General features: G+C 36.5%; 1 protein-coding gene and 1 long non-coding RNA gene across 2 annotated transcripts in view; one reads left to right on the forward strand and one right to left on the reverse strand.

The window, feature by feature from the left end:
• CD200R1 (CD200 receptor 1) overlaps positions 1 to 12,663 on the forward strand; it is a 36,011-nt gene extending 23,348 nt beyond the window's left edge. Inside the window, exons 3-8 of the mRNA XM_031468127.2 lie at positions 1,715 to 1,774; positions 4,848 to 5,165; positions 5,285 to 5,533; positions 9,354 to 9,456; positions 10,452 to 10,497; positions 11,136 to 12,663. Of these exons, the coding sequence (XP_031323987.2) occupies positions 1,715 to 1,774; positions 4,848 to 5,165; positions 5,285 to 5,533; positions 9,354 to 9,456; positions 10,452 to 10,497; positions 11,136 to 11,231 (872 nt within the window). The 3' untranslated portion in view covers positions 11,232 to 12,663. The remainder of the gene's footprint in view (positions 1 to 1,714; positions 1,775 to 4,847; positions 5,166 to 5,284; positions 5,534 to 9,353; positions 9,457 to 10,451; positions 10,498 to 11,135) is intronic.
• LOC135323229 (uncharacterized) overlaps positions 1 to 20,361 on the reverse strand; it is a 149,143-nt gene that overhangs the window by 22,605 nt on the left and 106,177 nt on the right. The window contains exon 3 of the long non-coding RNA XR_010384504.1: positions 8,279 to 8,454. This is a non-coding gene — a long non-coding RNA (uncharacterized LOC135323229). The remainder of the gene's footprint in view (positions 1 to 8,278; positions 8,455 to 20,361) is intronic.

Consider the following 20,361-nt stretch of genomic DNA (forward strand, 5'->3'; position numbering starts at 1 on the left):
TTCTGTAAATAAAATTTTATTGGACAAAGCCAGGCACATTAGTTTATGTGTTATATATTGCTGCTTCCTTCCTGCTACAGCTGGAGTTGAATGCTTTCAACAGAGACTATATGGACCACAAAGCCTCAAATGTTCACTCTTTGGTCCTTTGGCGAAGCTGTATTGTATGCTATGATAGAGCTATGTCTAGAACATCTAAGACATAGCCTGATCTCAGTAATTCCTCTAAGATTAATTCTGACTTCTCTGTTTCTGGAATAGATCCTTGAGCCCATTATGAGTTAAATTTAATAGAATCTCATTGTTTGCTTTCCTTCCTGCCCAAAGCTGCCTAGAAAAGCTAAAATATTTCAGAGGCCTATTTACTGATCATTTCTAAGACCTTTATTGAGTCTTTTTGTTTATTTTATAATATGGTAGAATTGGAATTAGAATTGATGGAAAATTAGAATGGGGAGCAAGAAGTATATTTTTTACAAGCAAAGAGCTCACAAATGCTTATTGAATGATGGTCTTATAAACCCAGAGGAAGAACTTTTTTAGGCCCTTAAATCAAGAAGCATTTAAAAATTTTTTAATGTTTAAAAAATAACACTACAAACAGAAGTTTTTAAGAAACCAAATTTAAGTAGATTAGGACTATTTTGACTATCAGAATCTCCACTGAACTCAAGGAAAGGAATGCACGTAGGTCTCAGGAACTATGGAATTGGGAACTTGAGCTAGGTGAGGTCTGTCCTCTCTCTCTCTGCTTCTGCTTCATTCTTCCCAAGGTTCCTATTAGTCAGGGTTCCTCAGAGGAAGAGAACAGGATGTATGTGTTGAACATACATCCTGTAGAGAGAAATATAGAGACAGAGAGAGACAGGAAGAGAAACTGATTTACTTTAAGGAAGTGGCTCATGTGACTGTGGAGGCTTGGCAAGTCCAAAATCTGCAGGGTAGGCCAGCAGGCTGGAGATCCAGGGAAGAGTTGCAGTTTAAGTCTGAAGGAAGACTGCTGGCAGAATTCCCTTTCCTGAGAGGTCAGTCTTTCTCTATTAAAGCCTAAAATTGATTGGATGGGGCCCACCCACATTATGGGGGGTAATTTGCTCTACTCATAGACTACTGATTAAAAATACCTTCACAGATCTAGAATAATGTTTGATCAACTATTTGGGTATGATGGATTAGCCAAGTTGACACATAAAATTAACCATCACAGTAAGGTAAAATAGGGAAGAAAAGGAACAAACTATTCTTCTCAGTTCTGGTTTCAAAATTCTTGAGAAAGTACTCTGATTTGTCCAGCTGGGTGAGATGCCCACCACTGGTCCAAACAATTTTAATCAGGAGGTGGCATTTGGAGAGAAAGACTGTAATCAGCCCAGCTCATGTGAGGTGCCCATGATGGACCAACCCATTATGGCTAGGAAAAGGGTGGAGGCAGGCTTACCTTGTACAAAATAGTTTTAAGTATAAAAAGAGGTGTCTCAGAAATGGGGAATCATTGATTAATAGCCTATAAATGTAACTTTCAAATGTTAACATGCTTTTCCATATGATGGTGGAACAACTTCTAATTTGTTTTACAAGGATTTTTGCGTAATTTTAATTATGGTTAACTGATTTTCTGTTATGTTGTATACAAGTTTTGTGGAGAAATAATGGTTTTCACTACATTTAAATACCTAAAATTGTTTTCATCTACTTTTCTCTAAATATTTCCTAGCTTCAATAATTACTTCATCTACAGCAAGAAAGCAGAGCACTGTAACACCTCCTTCAGAAGGTAATGTGGCTTTTTGTTTTGTTTTGTTTTGTTTTGTTTATTGAGGCCAGTACTTAAGTACAGAATGTTGAGCTTCCTTAAAAACATAGTTGAAGGTCTGGACCAAGTGCCAGCCTTGTGTGAAGTTGAAGAATGTGGTGATCTGAACGCTGTGGGATGAGGGAGCCTGAACCACCCACCTCTCCTCCCCTAAAGCAGTTTGATTCCATTGGAAGATTATGGAACTTTCTCTGCCAGGCACTGTGCTGGGCTTTGTGGGGGACATACAGATGAGCAAGATGAGCAAGACTATCAGGGAGCGCAGTGATGTGCGGAACCCAGACAGGAGCACGGCGATCACATAAGCAGAGGAGATCAGCACTCACATCAAGTGGACCAGGAGGGCAGCGAGGGAGCAGTTCAGCACCAAGGCTTAGGAAAGGCCTCACAGAGGATGCAGCCTGTGAACTGGGTCTTAAAGGAAGAGTGAATAGAAAAAGAGCATTGTGTAGGGTGCCCCAAAGAGTGAAAACAATGTGAGAAATGACATGGAAATGGAAGTGGAAATGTGCTTGATAATTTTTTTTCCTGGAGTGTGAGGGCAATGTAGTAGGTGATAAGATTGCAAAGTGAGTCAATTTGAAAAAGAAGGCTTTCAAAGCCAATAGGAAGACATTTAAACTTATTCTTCACCCAGTGAAAGATCTCTGAAGGGTTTTAGAGTTTAGAGAATCACAGCGTATTACAGAATGGTGTACTGGCTGCAACATAAGGTATGAACTGAAAGGACAAGAACTTTGAGACAGTGACAGAAGTTAGGAGGCTTTTGCAGTAATCCTGGTGCAGGGCGACAGGGACTTAAACTAGGGTTTGGTTGTGAGATAAGAAAGGAAATCCCTCAAAGCCAACTGGAATTTGTCTGTGTGCTTAAGGTTAGATGAGACTGGAAGATATTTTATAGACAAAGGATGGGGAAGAGATGGGATATGTCTGCCAGTGTGGGAGCAACGATGCCAATCTACCCGCTACCTTAGTGAAGTAAGAGGTGAAATCACCTGATCTGATCACAGGAGCGCATGGAGAATATATTTGTAGGCAGGTGTCAGACCCACTGAGTGTGAGGGCAGTACTGGCCATTGGTAAATTATCACAACAGCTATGAACAAAGAAAGAAGAGAATGAAGAAAGGGTGAAATAATATCAATAACATTAGAACTATCATTATAGGTGAAGGGTGATTGACTAAAGGTCATAGAGAGAAGGAAGGTGAAAGAACATAGAACATCTGCAGTGCTTGAAATCCTCACCATTGGAGTCACATTTTTGGATACTGTGCTCCTGTTTAAATGCATGTTTATTCGATTAGCTTGTACTTTCCTTAAAAACAAACAAAAAAACAGAGTCAGATCTTGAGGACAAATATTAGGCAAAACATTAATGCCTTTGACTGCCTATAAGCTCAAGTTCAAAATCCCAAGAACTGCAGAAAAGCATTCAACACTGAATCCCTCACCAGTCTCTTATCTTTCTGGTTTTATCTTCAGCATCTTTCCCTGATGCACATTCAGCATGTTTCCCTGATGCACATATACTTCCTACACCCAACCTCTGGCAGTTCTCTAACAAGCCATGTGCCTGCCTGTGTCTAAGCCTTTGGCAAGTTGGAGGTTCCCTCTGTGAGGGGATGCCACTTGGAGTGGTGGAAAGAGCATGAATTTAACTGCCCTCTTAGATTTCCTTTGAAATCCTCCCTCTTTCTTTATCTAGTAATATGATCTTTATTGGGCTATAAAATGCAAATTGAATACATCACAGAGCAGGCAACAGAGCAGAGCAGAGATATTAAGTGAAAAGTTTAGAAAAAATAAGCTTCATCCATATAAAAATTTTGCCCCACCCCAGCTGGTTCTGTTCATGTTAATCTGATGAAATCACCGACACTCACCTTTGTACAGGTAAGTTGCAACAAATACACCTAATCACCTCTCAGCAAACGCCTATCAATCAGGGACACGTGTCAGTTTATGGAAAAGAGCGAGCTTTTAAGTGGAAGATGCTTTCTATTCTTAATTTTTACTTTAAAATATGGAAAAATAGGTCAATGCTGTATTTAATCCTGATAATGATATTGAATGTATGGAAACAAAATCTGTGAGCAAAGTTCACAGCAAACTATGTGGGAGTACATATGTGACTGAATAGGAAGGAAAGGAAACTCATTCAAAGGTTGATAATATCACATTTGCAATAAAATCCTTTGAACAGAAAATGTATAGAGGAAAACACTTATTTTCCCTTTGTTTTATATTTATATACTATGTTACTTTTTTAACAGAAAAAATACATCTAAGCATCTCTTACCATTAGGCATCATCATTTTTTATTTCTGTGGGATGGTCCAACTAATGAAATTATGGATTGTTTTAAAATCTGTTGATGTCACAGACTTTGTAATTCTTCAAATAAAAATTAAACAAAAAGCCTTCCAGCTTGTTCAACCTGAATGCCATCTTAGTTATTTTTAATCAAAGTACTGTATCTTTCCACATTTATATTTGTCTGAAAAGCCACCCTTATGGATAGGTATTTAGTTCTGATGTTACTGATTTTTTCACTTTCATCAAAACTTAGGAGGAGATAAACCACATCACTAATTATTCCATTTTCCCCCGTGAGGAGTATGAATTATATGATAAATCTAATAGTCCCTGTGGCCAAAAGAGTAGATTCAGAACACTGTCTTTTAATTTAGATTCCGTTTTCTCATCTGTTTGTTTCATAGATATCAAGATTCCTGAATTAATTTCATAATGCCTTAAAAAATTTGTCACACATATAATAAATGTTGTTTCTCTAATGATACATAATACAAGAGAAAGATGGTTAATCTTTGGATGGGTTTAATACTTTATATATATATATTTCATGAATGTTAATTTCTTATATAATTCTAATATTTCTGGAATAAGATCATCAGGAAAGTAATGTTCTAGTACAACTTCATGGAATATGCTGTGAATAAGTTTTAACACATGAATTTCTTTATCAAGCTTTTCTCTTTTAATTCTCTGTTTGTGTGTATGTGTGTGTCCAGTCAACACTACACGATCTGTACCAGTGGATACAAAGCCTGTGCTCTCTTGCCCTCCTGTGCTGAGTACAGCTGTGGTGTTAACAACGTGGGAAGTAGTCCTCAGAGACAAGCCCCCCTGCAACAGAGTCTACAGGGGTGATACAAATGAGACAAAGGGAAACTGCACCGATGAGAGAATAATAACCTGGGGCTCCAGACCTGACAAGATTCCTGCCCTTCAGATTAACCCAGTGGCCATCACTCACGATGGGTATTACAAGTGTGAAATGGTAACACTTAATGGGAATTTCTATCATGGATATCACCTCCAAGTCTTAGGTAAGAAACACTATATATTGTGGTGTTTCAGATAACCAGATTTGGGACTGAAGCAAATCTCTCTCTAAATTTCACGTCCCATGTGTTAGGACTGAAGCATTTTCCCTACATTTCTGCAGTGCCCCCTGAGGTGACCCTGGTTCAAAGCAAGGATGGAACTGCAGTGTGCAAGGCAGCTGCAGGGAAGCCAGCTGCACAGATCTCCTGGACCCCAGAGAGGGCTTGTACCACTGTTCAAGAACCCTGGGGCAATGGCACAGTGACTGTCCAGAGTACCTGCCACTGGGAGGGCCACCATGTACAGAATGTGTCCTGCTCTGTCTCCCACTTGACTGGCAACAAGAGTCTGACCATACAGTTGAATCAAGGTTAGTAATTGTTCTAGTTTTGTGTTTGATTTTTCCATTCTTTCAGAGGAGTTAACCTTAAGAAGGAAAAAGGAATGTGCAGAAAAATTTCATTCAAGAATGTCCTTTCCACCCTCTACTTTATCTCCCTCTCCTCTTCAAAATAAAGAGATTTGTCTAGAAGAATAATAGAGAAATTTGTTGTAAAAAGCCATACTAAAGAATGGCTTTCTGATTCTGCTTTTAATGTTCCCTTCTGTATTACTAAATTGGCATGTGTAATATACTTTAAAATAAACAATTATGGCTTTAACTGCAAGATAAAATGTACTCTTAAACAAATAATTATAATTTTATTAGGGTAATAAAATCACTCATAAGTTACCTTCATGAATTTTTAGTCTGGTAGAATTTTCTCCTCCAGGCTCTTCTGGTGAAATTTCTTAATGTCTTATAGTAGCATCTATGGTTCATTATTTAGCTTCTCTACTCTCTGCTCCCATCCTATTCTTATGCCTTATTATTAAAAATGTTATTTTAATCAACATAACTCACATACTTTGAATTCTATGTAGTTCTATAAGGTTATAATGAAAAATGTTAGCCTACTCTGCCTCCCCACCCCTACCTCTCCATTCATACAAAAATCTCCAGATGAAAGTACTTTTGAATATTCAAGTGTTTCTTCTAGTAATTGACTCAGTTTTTATAAACAACAAGGTTATGGTGCTATTTCTGAATATAGGGAATTTAGATATAATAGACCCACTTCCTCTTATGGTAGATGAGGATTTAACTTTACCTTCTTCCCTCCCCTCATCCTTCATATGCAGTAAAACAGCAATTTTTTATTAAATTAGATAGCTAGTGTTTACATTATTTTGAAAGGGTATGTTTTGTTAAGTGCTGAATCAAGAAGTAAACTCACTTTCATTTTTGAAAACTTTTTTGTTTTTCTTGGTCTTAATTGCTTTAATTTTTTGTTTTCTTATAATGCATGTACCTATTGTTAATTATCATTAACTCACTAAAAAAACTTAGAAAATGACTCTTAATACTGCTTTCCACATGGTCAGATTTTTTAGGAAATCTGTCAGTTCTCTTTTTTTCTTGATGACATTCTTCCTCCAGTTTTACACGCCCCTGCTCTTATCTGGCCTGGCTGGTCACAAGACCTGCTGCACAGCTATTGTCCTGGACGTCTTCTTTCCTCCCATCCTCTGCTTGATGCAAACCTATTTAATCTGAGTTCCTTCTGCCTTCCCGACGTTTGTTTTAATCTTTCTTCCACATACAAGGCTTTCCTTAACTCTTTGGCTATCCATTCACTTCCAAGTGAGCACCAAGTAGCTGATTGGAAGCTATGTTATCTATGAGTGGACTTGTCAACTAGTAGGCTTCCATAGGGTGAAAATGAGGTGATTTTTTTAAAATTGGGGATTCCTTATTTCCTTATGTATCTGAAGGTTCTTTTCACTGAGGTTGTTCAGGCTCTGCAAAAAAATAACCCTCCAGTCTTGCTTTGGAAGGATAATCCTGACTGTCAGTGTTCTGGGAGCAGGGAGGAGAGGGGTGTGTGTGTGTGTGTGTGTGTGTGTGTGTGTGTGTGTGTGTGTGTGTGTTCTGGGAGCAGGGAGGAGAGGGTGTGTGTGTGTGTGTGTGTGTGTGTGTGTGTGTGTGTGGTGTGTGTGTGTGTGTGTGTGAGTGTGTGGTCTGACGCTTTGTCTCCACCATTCATTATGTCTGGATCCTTGACTCTGGGAGTTTCTCCGGTTCACCTTTATTTGGGCCATACTTTCTGTTTTCTGCTGGCGGGGTGAGGTGTAGTGACCTCGCTGCACAATAAGGGAGGACACTTGGCAACTTATCAGTTCTTAATCAAGACTTTCAGGGAAGCTTCCAACTTTTAGCCCCACACTTCACTCCCCAGATTCCCTCTTCTCTATGTTTGGTCCTTCCTGCTCTAGAGTCTTCACTAAGGATTACACTTATTTCACTCTAAATTTTTTTTTTAAATTTCTTTCTTTCTTTTTTAAAAATTTTTCTTTGTTTTATTTATTTTGTGTATGGGGAGGTAATTAGGTTTATTCATTTACTTTTATTTTTGGAGGAGGTATTGGGGATTGAACCCAGGATCTCATGCATGCTAAGTGAGCACTCTATCACTTGAGCTATCCTCTCCCCTCTATTTCAGTCTGAATTATTTGCCATTCTTCTGTCCATTTTCCACCTAAAAACAAGTTGAAATCTTTCATTTGCTCTTGTCTTTCTTCATGTTATCTTTGTCTTTGAAAACCTATACTTAAAAAAATTAATCTACTGATATTTTAGTGTTAAGAAAGGAGAAGAGAAAAACCCGTATGTTTAAGCCACCATTTTCTAATATCCATTCTTCAAGTTATATATACATATTTTAAAGAGTTTAGCAGCATTTACTGAGAAGAGTAATCGCGCCCTGGTTATGTATGAACTCCGACCACCCAGAATTACGATGTGACTTCGTATTTATAGAATCTCAGAATTGAAGGGACTCTCTCCTCCACTCCCACCCAGGGCAGGTATGTCTTCCTCGCAGGGTGCACCTTCACCTCTGCTAGTGCACTTTGAATGAAAGCCCATTAGTTTGAAAGAGAGGGTTTCAAAACTATGTTGTCATTTTTAACTGTAAAAACTTTCTTTTTAACTGTTTCTTTTTCAAATAAAAGTCAATATTTGAAAACAAAATACTGAAGGAAGGTGGAGGGACTGGATGCAGCTTCCACTCACCTCTGTCTGCTGCCCTGCCCACATTCGCAAAACACCAGGAGTACAGTCTTAAAACTTCTCAGAGTTGGCAGTTCCTTTGTTGACTTGTCCTCTTGTCAGATTGAGCTTTATATTGCTGCCAGCAGTTAATGAATCATTTAAAGTTGCTGCCGTGCCTTCATTCCAGTTTCGATGCCCTGGAAGAAAGGTGATTTCAGAATGAGGGTTATTTTTCCAACTACCTTCCTTACAACTCCCTATTTATTTCTGAATATTGGAGATGAGACACACTCTATTACTGTAACAGAAGAGATCTAAATTTCACCTCTCTCCTACAGGAATTCCCCATGTGAATCCTTAAAAGAATGAAATCCTGACATAAGATGATGTCTTGCTAAAAACTTGAGCCTGAAATCTTAAAGCAATTTTATTATAACAATTATTTGAACTATTAATCAGTCAAAAGTTTTAAAAATAAAATCGCAGAAATTAATTTCATGTACTGAGACATTCTTCAGCCATATAAATATACATACGTATACATATATATGTATATGTATAATTTTAAAATAGACTTTGTCTTTTAGGGTTGTTCTAGGATGACAGCAATATTGAGTGGAAGGTAACCCGTGCCCCTACACATGCTCAGCCTCCCCATCTACCTTCACCCTTTACAGTGCAGTGGTACATTTGTTAAAGTCAATGAGCCTACCTTAATATACATCATTTTCACTCAAAGTCCATAGTTCACAGTAGGGTTCACTCTAGGTGCACATTCTATGAGTTCTGACAAACGTATAAATGACATGTATTCACCATGAGCAGTTTCGCTGCTTTAAAAATCCTCTGTGCTCCACCTATTCATCCCTCCTTCCACCCTAACCTTTAATGATCCCTGAACTTTTTACTCCATGGTTTTCTTTTTTCCAGAATGTCATGTTTGGAATCACACAGTATTTAGCCTTTTCAAGATTGGCTTCTTTCACTTAGTCATCTGCTTTTATATTTCCTCCCTAATTTCATGGCTTGATACTCATTTCCTTCTAGTGCTGAATAATTTTTATTAAATCATGTATTTTTGTGTATATATTTACAGGTACCAGAATAGAACACCTAAGAATTTTATATATCACCTCCCCTGTGTTTATTGTCTTGGTCATCGTGGGATCCATTTGGCTTTTGAAAATCCATGGCTGCAGGTACTGACTGATGTTTTTTTTCTCTTCTCCTCTCTATTGGGTTAGAAAGGAATCAGAAATATGGAACTGACTGACTTGGCAAAACTAAGATGTTAACATCAATTCTCTCATAATCAAGAAGCATGTCCTCATAAAAACCGACAACATAATGCCATTTGCAGCAACATGGATGTTCCTAGAGAATGTCATTCTAAGTGAAGTAAGCCAGAAAGAGAAAGAAAAATACCATATAAGATCGCTCATATACAGAATCAAAAAAACAAAAACAAAAATAAAAGCAGAAATACAGAACAGAAACAGACTCATAGACATAGAATACAAACTTGTGGTTGCCAAGGGGGCAGGGAGTGGGAAGGGACAGACTGGGATTTCAAAATGTAGAATAGATAAACAAGATTATACTGTATAGCACAGGGAAATATATACAAGATCTTATGGCAGCTCACAGAGAAAACAATGTGACAATGAATATATGTATGTCCATGTATAACTGAAAAATTGTGCTCTACACTGGAATTTGACACAACATTGTAAAATGATTATATATAAAAAAAAAAAAGAAGCATGTCCTGAAAATAATAGGCTTGGACTACTCTCAATGACAAGGGGGATTTTTCTAGGTTACTTAGACATGCAAGCATAGTGAGTTAGGCCATTTAGGACAGGATCTTGGGAGAGAGAGTGTATGCTTTTTTCTACTTGGGAAAAGAATTACAATAATTCACTTCATGTACCAAAGATGGTGTCATATATATTCTATTACATCCAGATTCTTTGCATAATTTCACTTCCCTTTCCAAAATCCAGAATGATCTTATTTGGATTTATTAACTACAAGCAGTATTCTTTACTCATTTCTGATAGTTCATTTCTGATTTATTATGGCTTCTATAAAAATGAACCACAATTGTCAATAGTATATTGGTTTGTCTTTCCATTCTCAATCTGATTAATAATGTTTTGACATTCACTCCAGCTTATTTTTATTTTTGCAGAAAATGTAAATTAAAAAAAACAGAACCTACTCCAGTTGTTGAAGAGGTAAGATAAGATTAAAAAGAATATTTGCAAACTTTTAAGCCATGTAGTCTGAAAACCTAGTCACATAATTTGTAACTTGCATCAATATTAGCATTTTAGTTGAAAAGTAAAAATTTCTAATTTTATAATGCAAATAGTCAGGTGTTCTTATTTTGTTAATTATCTACCAAGTACTATTTATGTACACTCCAAATCTATGTTTTTATTTCAAGAGCTGCATCCTACAAAAGATGTGTTTGCCTCATTTGGACTATAATCTTTGGAAAAACCATCTCTCATTCTTGACTTCCCTTTTTCCAATACTGTCATCATTTCCCTCTCAATTAAGCTTAAAACCTATCCAGCACTATAATCTCTTATAACCTGTAGCTAATTAAGTCTTTGACCCTCTCCTCTGAAATACTTCTCATATCATTTCATTCTTCTCCACTCCTACTTTCAGACAGCCTTTATGATCTCACACTGAGACTTAAAATAATTTTTGATAACATATTAGAAAAATCTCACTCTTACGTTCATGTAAGCCCAGAGACCACTATTTGTAGACACTAAAGCCACAGGCACTTGTTAGAAAAACACAGGTAGTTAAGGATTACTGGGTTTATTTAAATTGATTTTAACTTTGGGTTCTTTCTTAGGATGAAATGCAGCCCTATGCCAGCTACACAGAGAAGAACAATCCCCTGTATGATACTACAAACAGGGTGAAGACGTCTCAGGTGTCACAAAGTTAAGTTGATGGGATGAGTCTCCATACTTTATATGCTCCAGGAATCCAGCACCAGGACAAATGAATCAAGATGCAGTACAGATACTGTTTTGATTTTCTTAGAGTTCTGGAATGGAAGGCCTATTTTGAAATTGGCTTTTCAAAGATTCTTAGAAGACAGAGACATTCTAGAGGATTTGCATTTGTATCCTTATACAATTGAAATTTTAGAATTTTAGCTGTCACAAGCTTGTTCTCTGAAGAACTGATAATATTACAAAGAAAGCATCTGCTCATGATAAAATATACAAATTGTTCAGTACAGTAGATGAGGGAAACTGAGTTTCCTCAAATAACTCTACAGAGGGAACAATTACCAAGAATTTTTATGTAATCTTATAGAAAATGTCTATGTGTGTGTGTCATATGTATATGTGCAAGTATATGTGTACATTTATATGTTTATTTACATATACATATCTTTGTCAAGACACAAATGGGAACATACTATAATTGTGTTCTGTACTTATAGAAAGCTAATAATGTAACATATCTTGTAGATCTTTTATATCAACCCAAGCAGAGCTACCTCATTCTTCTTAATGGTTACATAAAATTCCATTGTATGTCTGGTTAATTAAATTAACCCTGGTGATAGACATTTAGATGAAGTTTTGTTAATTCTGCTAGTATAAACAATACTACATAGAATGTTTCTTGTGGTTATATCTCTCTGTGTTTGTTTGAGTATATTTGTAAGATAATTTCCTTGAGTGAAATTGCCAGGTCAAAGGGTTTGTGCATTTTTATTATTTTTATTATTGACTGATACGTCAAATTGCATCAATTTACGTTCTCTGCCCAACCCTATTTGAATGCACCTTTCCTGTTATTTTAATATTTGTAAGATTCCAACCTCCTGTTAGCTAATATAAGATTATAATAAGAATTTCACTATTTAATAAAACTGAATTTATATTTTTCTGTCATGTTTTATGTGTGTGTGTGAGAGAGAGGACACACATATGAGGACATTAGCCTCTTCTGAGATTATTGTATCTCATTAGAAGTATTGATATCTAATGCCTAATAGTTTTGCAGATGTGATAAACAGGAAGTGTGTATTTTTATGGTGTACACTTTATTGTGATGTATTTATCAAGTAACAAATGTTTATTGGCTATATAACCAGCTAAATATGCATTATGGAGGACTTTGGATATCTATAAAATATGGTCTTTGTGCTAAGGGAATAGCCATGGGATGACATGACCCTTTCTTCCATTTTTCTATGGAATAAAATATTGGGAATGTGTATATTAATCATTTTTAATATTATGAAAAATATAATTTAATTATGAACAATTATGAAAAATAAGTCTATTTACTCCAAAGCAGGAAAAATGATACTGAAAATTAAAATGTTTCAACATGGTAGAAATTAAAACAAAAATTCATTCATTCTTTAATTGTGTCATTTGAAACATCTAAGACAGCTATTTTGTTTTCTTAATAGGTTGGTCTCCCTGAAGACATTTTGGTTACACTAGGCTTTATTCTTAAAAGGACTTTTAGTCTATTTTGCATGTAAAACTAATATAATAACACTTGGGACATGATATTTTGACCAAACCATTTTGATTGGCCAAAAAACCAGTCCATTAAGTTTCTGCATATAAATATTACCAAGTGGTGTGCCCAATAGACATCATAACCCTGTTTTTGCCATTTTCTTAATTCTTCATCCATCCTCTCATTGGGATGAGTTTCACTCTTAGTTAGGTTCAAGAATATCTGTTTAAATATTTTACATCTTAACTTGATAATGTCAAAACAACCATGTCAAATGACACCATAGTGAAGATTTCAAGATAATTTATAAATGTCAAATTACACTGTAGAGGAACTAAATGTATTAAAATTTTCCATTACAGGGGTGTTAAACATAGTTGAATATCAGAATCATGTAGGGAAATAAAAAAAACTATATAAATTTCCCAAATCTACTTTAGACCTGCTGAATCAGAATATCTAAAGATTGGATCAGGTGTGTCAGGTAATCCAGGAAGCAAAGGGTGAGATGGGGTTAGTCGAGATAAAGGTTAATTGGACGAGAGAGGTTTCACCTTTGAAAGATTAAAAGGGTTGGAAGCAGGATAGAGGAGGGCAAGTCTTTAGACCATGATGCTGATCTGAATGAAACTTGTGAAAGCAAAGAGGCGAGGAAGTAGGATAGAAGAGGGGGAGCCTCAGATCACAATACAGAACCGTCAAAGTCATGGCCAAACCATTGAGAAGCCCTGGAGCAAAGATTGCTTGTAAAAAGAATCTCCTATGGGCAGATGGTCAAAAATCTGATACCCCTTCATGCTTAGTCACTGGTTGGGAAGAGAGTATGGCTTCAGCTCAAAAGCTGAAATGAAGCCTGAGGTGTTAACAACTGATGACCATCAGCTAATTGCACTCCTTGGAACTGAATGGTATGTTATCTTTTGATGGGAAATCTGAATAGCTCCCTCCTTGGCTGCCCAGTCTATCCTTTCACTGGTTAGTATTTGCCTGGCGTGTTGTCTATCTTTTTATTTTTAACTTTCCTGTGACATTTTATTTTAGGCACACCTTTTATAAAGAAACTATAGCTTTTTTAGAAAGAAGATACAGCTGTTTTTTGTAACTCATTTGAGAATTTTAACTTTTTTTAAAACATTTTTTATTGAGTTATAGTCATTTTACAATGTTGTGTCAAATTCCAATGTAGAGCACAATTTTTCAATTATACATGAACATATGTATATTCATTGTCACATTTTTTTTTTGCTGTGAGCTACCACAAGATTTTGTATGTATTTCCCTGTGCTATACAGTATAATCTTGTTTATCTATTCTACATATGCCTGTCAGTATCTACAAATTTTGAAATCCCTTCCCACCCCCCACCCCCTTGGCAACCACAAGTTTGTATTCTATGTTTATGAGTCTGTTTCTGTTTTGTATTTATGTTCATTTTTTTTTTTTTTTAGATTCCACGTATGAGTGATCTCATATGGTATTTTTCTTTCTCTTTCTGGCTTACTTCACTTAGAATGACATTCTCCAGGAAAATTCATATTGCTGCAAATGGCGTTATGGGAAAATTGGACAGCAGCATGTAAATCAATGAAGCTAGAACACTCCCTTACACCATACACAAAAATCAACTCACAATGGATCAAAGACTTAAACATTAAGACAAGATACAATAAACCTCCTAGAAGAAAATATAGGCAAAACATTATCTCACATACCTCTCAAAAATGTTCTCCTAGGGCAGTCTACCCAAGCAATAGAAATAAAAGAAAGAATAAACAAATGGGACCTAATTAAACTTACAAGATTCTGCACAGCAAAGGAAACCATAAGTAAAACAAAACAACAACCTACAGAACGGGAGAAAATTTTTGCAAATGATGAAACCGACAAAGGCTTGATCTCCAGAATATATAAGCAGCTCATATGACTTAATAAGAAAAAAACAAACCACTCAATCCAAAAATGGGCAGAAGACCTCAACAAGCAATTCTCCAAGGAAGAAATACAAATGATCAACAGGCACATGAAAAAATGCTCAATATCACTAATTATCAGAGAAATGTAAATCAAAACTAGGATGAGGTATCACCTCACACCAGCCAGAATGGCCATCATTCAAAGGTCCACAAATGATTAATGCTGGAGAGGGTGTGGAGAAAGGGGAACCCTCCTACACTGCTGGTGGGAATGCAGTCTGGTGCAGCCACTATGGAAAACAGTATGGAGATTCCTCAGAAGACTAGGAATAGACTTACCACATGACCCAGGAATCCCGCTCCTGGGCTTATATCCAGAAGGAACCCTACTTCAGGATGACACCTGCACCCCAAAGTTCATAGCAGCACTATTTACAATAGCCAAGACATGGAAACAGCCTAAATGTCCATCAATGGATGACTGGATAAAGAAGATGTGGTATATTTATACAATGGAATAGTATTCAGCCATAAAAATGACAGCATAACGCCATTTGCAGCAACATGGATGTTCCTGGAAAAAAAAATAAGAATTTTAAATTTAATGACCGTTTAAGCCATTCATATTTGTTGTGATTACTTATGTATTTGGTCATGTTTCTACAATCTTACATTACATGTCTCATTTACTATGTTTTCTCCCCCAACTGTTTTATTTTTTCTTTTACTCTGCTTTTCTATATTGGTGACTTACTGTAGCCAAGACATGGAAACAATCTAAGTGTCCATTGATGGATGCATGGATAAAGAAAATGTGGTAAATACATACAATGGAATATAATTCAGCCATAAAAAATGAAAAACTTCCATTTGTGACAACATGGATGGAATTTGAGGGCATTATGCTGAGTGAAATAATTCAGACAAAGAAAGACAAATAGCATATGAACTGAATTATGTAAAATCTCAAAAAAAAAAAAAACGACAAAGAAAAACATTCCAAACCAAGCTCACAGATACAGAGACTATATTGGTGGTTGCCAGAGGTGGGGGTAGGGGGGCAGGTGAAAGGGGTGGAGTCCAAAGGTACAAACTTCTAGTTATAAAATAAATAAATCATGGGGATATAATGTATAGCATGGTGACTATAGTTAATAATACAGTATTGTACATTCAAAAGTTGCTAAGAGAATAAATCTTAAAAGTTCTCTTCATAAGAAAAACATTTTGTAACTGTGTGTGGTGGTGAGTGTTAACTAGACTTATTGTGATGATCATTTTACAATATATACAAATAAAAAATCATTATGTTGTACACCTGAGACTAATACAATGTTATATGAGTTATTTATACATCAACAAAAATGAAAAGGCAACCTATGAAATGGAAGAAAACATTTGCAAACCATATCAGTTAAGAAGTCAATATCCAAAATATATAAGGAACTCATGCAACTCAGTAACAAAAAACCAAACCAAACCAAACCAAACCAAACCAAACCAAACCAAAATACACCCAACACACACACACACACACACACAAACTCTGAAAAACTTAAAACCAAAACCAAATACTCCAATTTAAAAATGGGCAAAGGACATGAGTAGACATTTTTCCAAAGAAGACATACAGATCGCCAATGAGTACATAAAAAGGTGCTCAACATCACTAATCATCAAGGAGATGCAAATCAAAATCATGATGAGATATCATTTCATACCTACTAGGATGGCCATTATCAATAAAAAATGAGGTAACAAATGCTGGCAAGGATGTGGTGAAAAGAGAACCCCTGTACACTGCTGGCAGGGATGTAAACTAGTACAACCACTATGGAAAACAGTATGGCAAGTCCTCAAAAAATTAAAACTAGGACTATCACATGATTCAGTAATCTTACTTCTAAGTAAATATCCAAGGGATATGAAACCATTATCTTGAAGAGATAGCTGTACTTTCATTTTTTATTGAGGCATTATTCACAATAGCCAAGATACGGAAAAAATCCTGAGTGTGTTGATGGATGAATGGATCAAGAAAATGTGGTGGGTTATTACTGAGCCTTAAGAAGGAAAATCCTATCATTTGTGACAACATGGATGAACCTGGAAGGCATTATGCTCAGTGATATAAGCCAGAGAGAGAAAGACAAATGTTGCATGACATGTGGAATCTAAAGGGGAAAGGTTAAATTCATAGAGACAGAGTAGAATAGTGATTATCTGGGGTTCGGATGTGGGGAAAATTGGGAAATGCTGGTCAAAGGGTACATGCCTTCAGTTATAAGATGAAAAAGTTCTGGGGTCTAATGTACAGCATGGCTACTACAGTTAATAATACAGTATTTTATACTTGAAATTTTCCCATTTCAAAAAAAGATACTATGTGAGGTGATGGATTTGTTAAAAAACAAACTTTTCCAGTGGCTGGTGTCAGAAACAACAATCACCAACTTCCAAATACTATATTAAATCTCTATTAGAGGCACTAAAGAACATTTTTGAAAGGATGTGAATTTCCCTAAAACTTAGGTGTAGTGATGACATACAGAATATCCTAATTACTTGGAAGTATCCCTTATGGATGGATGATATATATAATAATATCTCAAATTATTTTATTCCATCCATGTGTTTTAGCTTCTGAAATTAGGCCAGCAAAGTCTGTAAGTTTGTAACCAACTCCCTTTTTATTACCCTAAATTAACTAACTTCAAGATTCAAGATACAGACTTGACTTTCAAATTTTTTTTTTTTACTGAAATAAAGTCAGTTACAATATGTCAATTTCTGGTGCACAGCACAATGTTCCAGTCATGCATATACATATATTTGTTTTCATATTTTGTCTCATTAAAGGTTATTACAAGATATTGAATACAGTCCCCTGTGCTATACAGAATAAACTTTTTAAAATCTATTTTTATATATAGTGGCTAACATTTGCAAATCTCAAACTCCCAAATTTATCCCTTCCCATCCTTTCCCCGGTAACCATAAGACTGTTTACTTTGTCTGCAAGTCTGTTTCTGTTTTGTAGATGTGTTCATTAGTATCCTCCTTTTTTTCTGTTTTTTAGATTCCACATATGAGTGATATCATAGGGTATCTGTCTTTCTCTTTCTGGCTTACTTCACTTAGAATGACATTCTCCAGGGACATTCATGTTGCTGCAAATGGAATTATTTTATTCTATTTTATGGCTGAGTAGTATTCCATTATATAAATATACCACAATTTCTTTTTCCAGTCATTTGTCGATGGACATTTAGGTTGTATCCATGTCTTGGCTATTGTAAATAGCGCTGCTATGAACAATGCATGTATCTTTTCCAATTAGAGTTAATTGAGAAAATTATAGATTCTCAAGCAAGTGTGAGAAATCACACAGAGATCCCTGTGCACCATTTCCAATTTACCTAATGATAACATTATGCTAAATTATACTATAATATCATAACCAGGGTATTGATGGTAACAAAATTCACCAAATTAAAAAAAAAACCCTTCTTTCATCTTCAAATGTGTAGAGGAATTATTTATCTGGTGACAAGAATCTGATCCTGATGTATTTTCTTAAGAAATTTTCATTAATCATCCCTTTGGGTAACCAAGCTGAAACCAGTGTTAGAACAAGCCCAAAGGGAAGGATTATTGTCTGTTTAAGAAAATGTAAGAATCTATAAGTGGAAACTTCTGCCTACCAGTCTACTCCCTCAGCCTTCACTGTCCCCTTCCACATAAAAAACCCTTGTTAACATTGCACTGAATCTGTAGTTTTCTTCCCTTGTCCCCTGCCACCCTTTATTTTGTGGCAGAAGACAGCATATTCTTAAAATGTCTTAGCCAGAAACAAGTAGAAGAAAGAAGAAATAAAGTAGAAATTATGAGGTAGAAATGCTAACACTGTCAGCAGGATGTGGTAGCGTAAGGTGAGGGCACGGGCAGGTCAGGCAGAGGCAGGGAAGACCTGGAGTGGCCCACAAAAGGACTGAGCTTGTGCAGTGGGCAGTGGTGCCCCCTGTTAGTTTGCAGCAGGGATGACATTCCACTAGGGTCATGTTCAGAAAGAGCAAGGGGTCAGCTGTGCTGGAGCCAGGCTGGAGGTGCCAGAGAAATGCCAGGTGCCATTTAGATCAGGAAGAGCCAGCATCATCTTGGTACCTGGTCTTCTCCAGATCTGTGGAAGACAGAAGTCCGGGGCTTGTGCATAAGATGTCCTCAACAGATCAAAGTAAAATTTCCGCAACTGGGCTTTAATTCCTGGTTGCAGACTGAGCCCTCGCCCCAGCCCAAGCCTTTAACTCGGGTGCGGGTCATGTGGGTGGAGAATTATTTGTATTATGGTCTTTTTAAGTGTTTTACTTTTCACTACTCTCTGTCTCAGTGTTTTCTGTATTAAAGCACACACTTCTAGAGGAAGAGATCATGTTTGTCTTCTCTCATAAACCACATAAGTTACCAAACAAATACAGATAGACACACACACACAATACAATGCAAGGGAAGGAAAACTACCCATGAACAGATCTCGGTTTCTATCCTGACTTTATAGCTCTATTATTAACTGGGTGAGGGTAAGTAACTTAACCTCTCTGACTTTCTACTTCCTTATTTATAAAAAACGAATATAATGATACATGCCTTGTAAGAATCAGGTTCACATTATCTGTGATACAGCTCAGTTTATTACAATTTTATCGGAACAGTGGATCAAATGCACATGCTTCTCTGGAGAGAAATAAATGTATAAAAGCGCAAACCAGGAAGTCCAGTCATTATTACCTCAACTCTTCAAACAGGAAATGCTTCTTCTTAAATTGTTCATGAGCCAGAGATACAGTGGAGGAGAGAGTAGGGGATTTCTCACCTGTGCTTATGGAGGAGGGCAGGAGAAGTGAAAGACCACAGCTAGGTACATGGTATGGTGGAAGGAAAACAGAGAGGTAAGGACAGGAAAAGAAAATAGAAGGGAACTCCCTTCAGAAGATGTCTTCAGCTTTTGGCAGACTATTCACAGTTTTTCTCCCTTCCATAGCTGGTAAGTCTGTCGGGGAAGGTGGGAGAGAGGGTGAAGTGTGTTGGGATGAAGCAGAGGAAGCCATGATGAGAAAGATCCCTTAGGTTGTTTTCCACCAGAATTTTTCATGTCTTTTAAAATGCTCAGTTTTATTCTTCTCTTTCCAGTTTCCTTGGCTAACAATTTTAGAATAATCCTTGCCTGGGGGCCTAATTGTTCTGTATTTCTAACAAATTTCCAGATGTTGCTGTTGCTGCTGGTCTGTAGATCACACGTTGAGGAACAAGGCTTTAAAGAAATCTTGTGTTTTTGAAAAGAGACACTTGTCATAATTCTTAGACTGCATCTTTGTGCCATTTGCAAAAGAAAAAAAGGAGTCTAAGAACAAGTTTACACATAAATGTAAATCTCCTAATAAGTAGGTATATGCTATTTAAGCCACGTTAGGGGATATATTTTTTAAGCATTCTGGAGGCAGCGTGATGTAGAAAAGTCATGGTTGTTCCCTGTGCTCCCTCTTGCTGACAGTGGAGGCTTTGGGTTTGAATGTCTGCTCTGTTCTTTGGGGTAGATTCCTCATCCGTATAGTGGGGATAGCCATTTCCCTTGACAGACAGTTTGTGAGTACTCAGTCTAGAAGTGCCTCCCAC

This window comes from Camelus dromedarius, chromosome 2, assembly GCF_036321535.1.
Source record: "Camelus dromedarius isolate mCamDro1 chromosome 2, mCamDro1.pat, whole genome shotgun sequence".
Lineage (NCBI taxonomy): Eukaryota > Metazoa > Chordata > Mammalia > Artiodactyla > Camelidae > Camelus > Camelus dromedarius.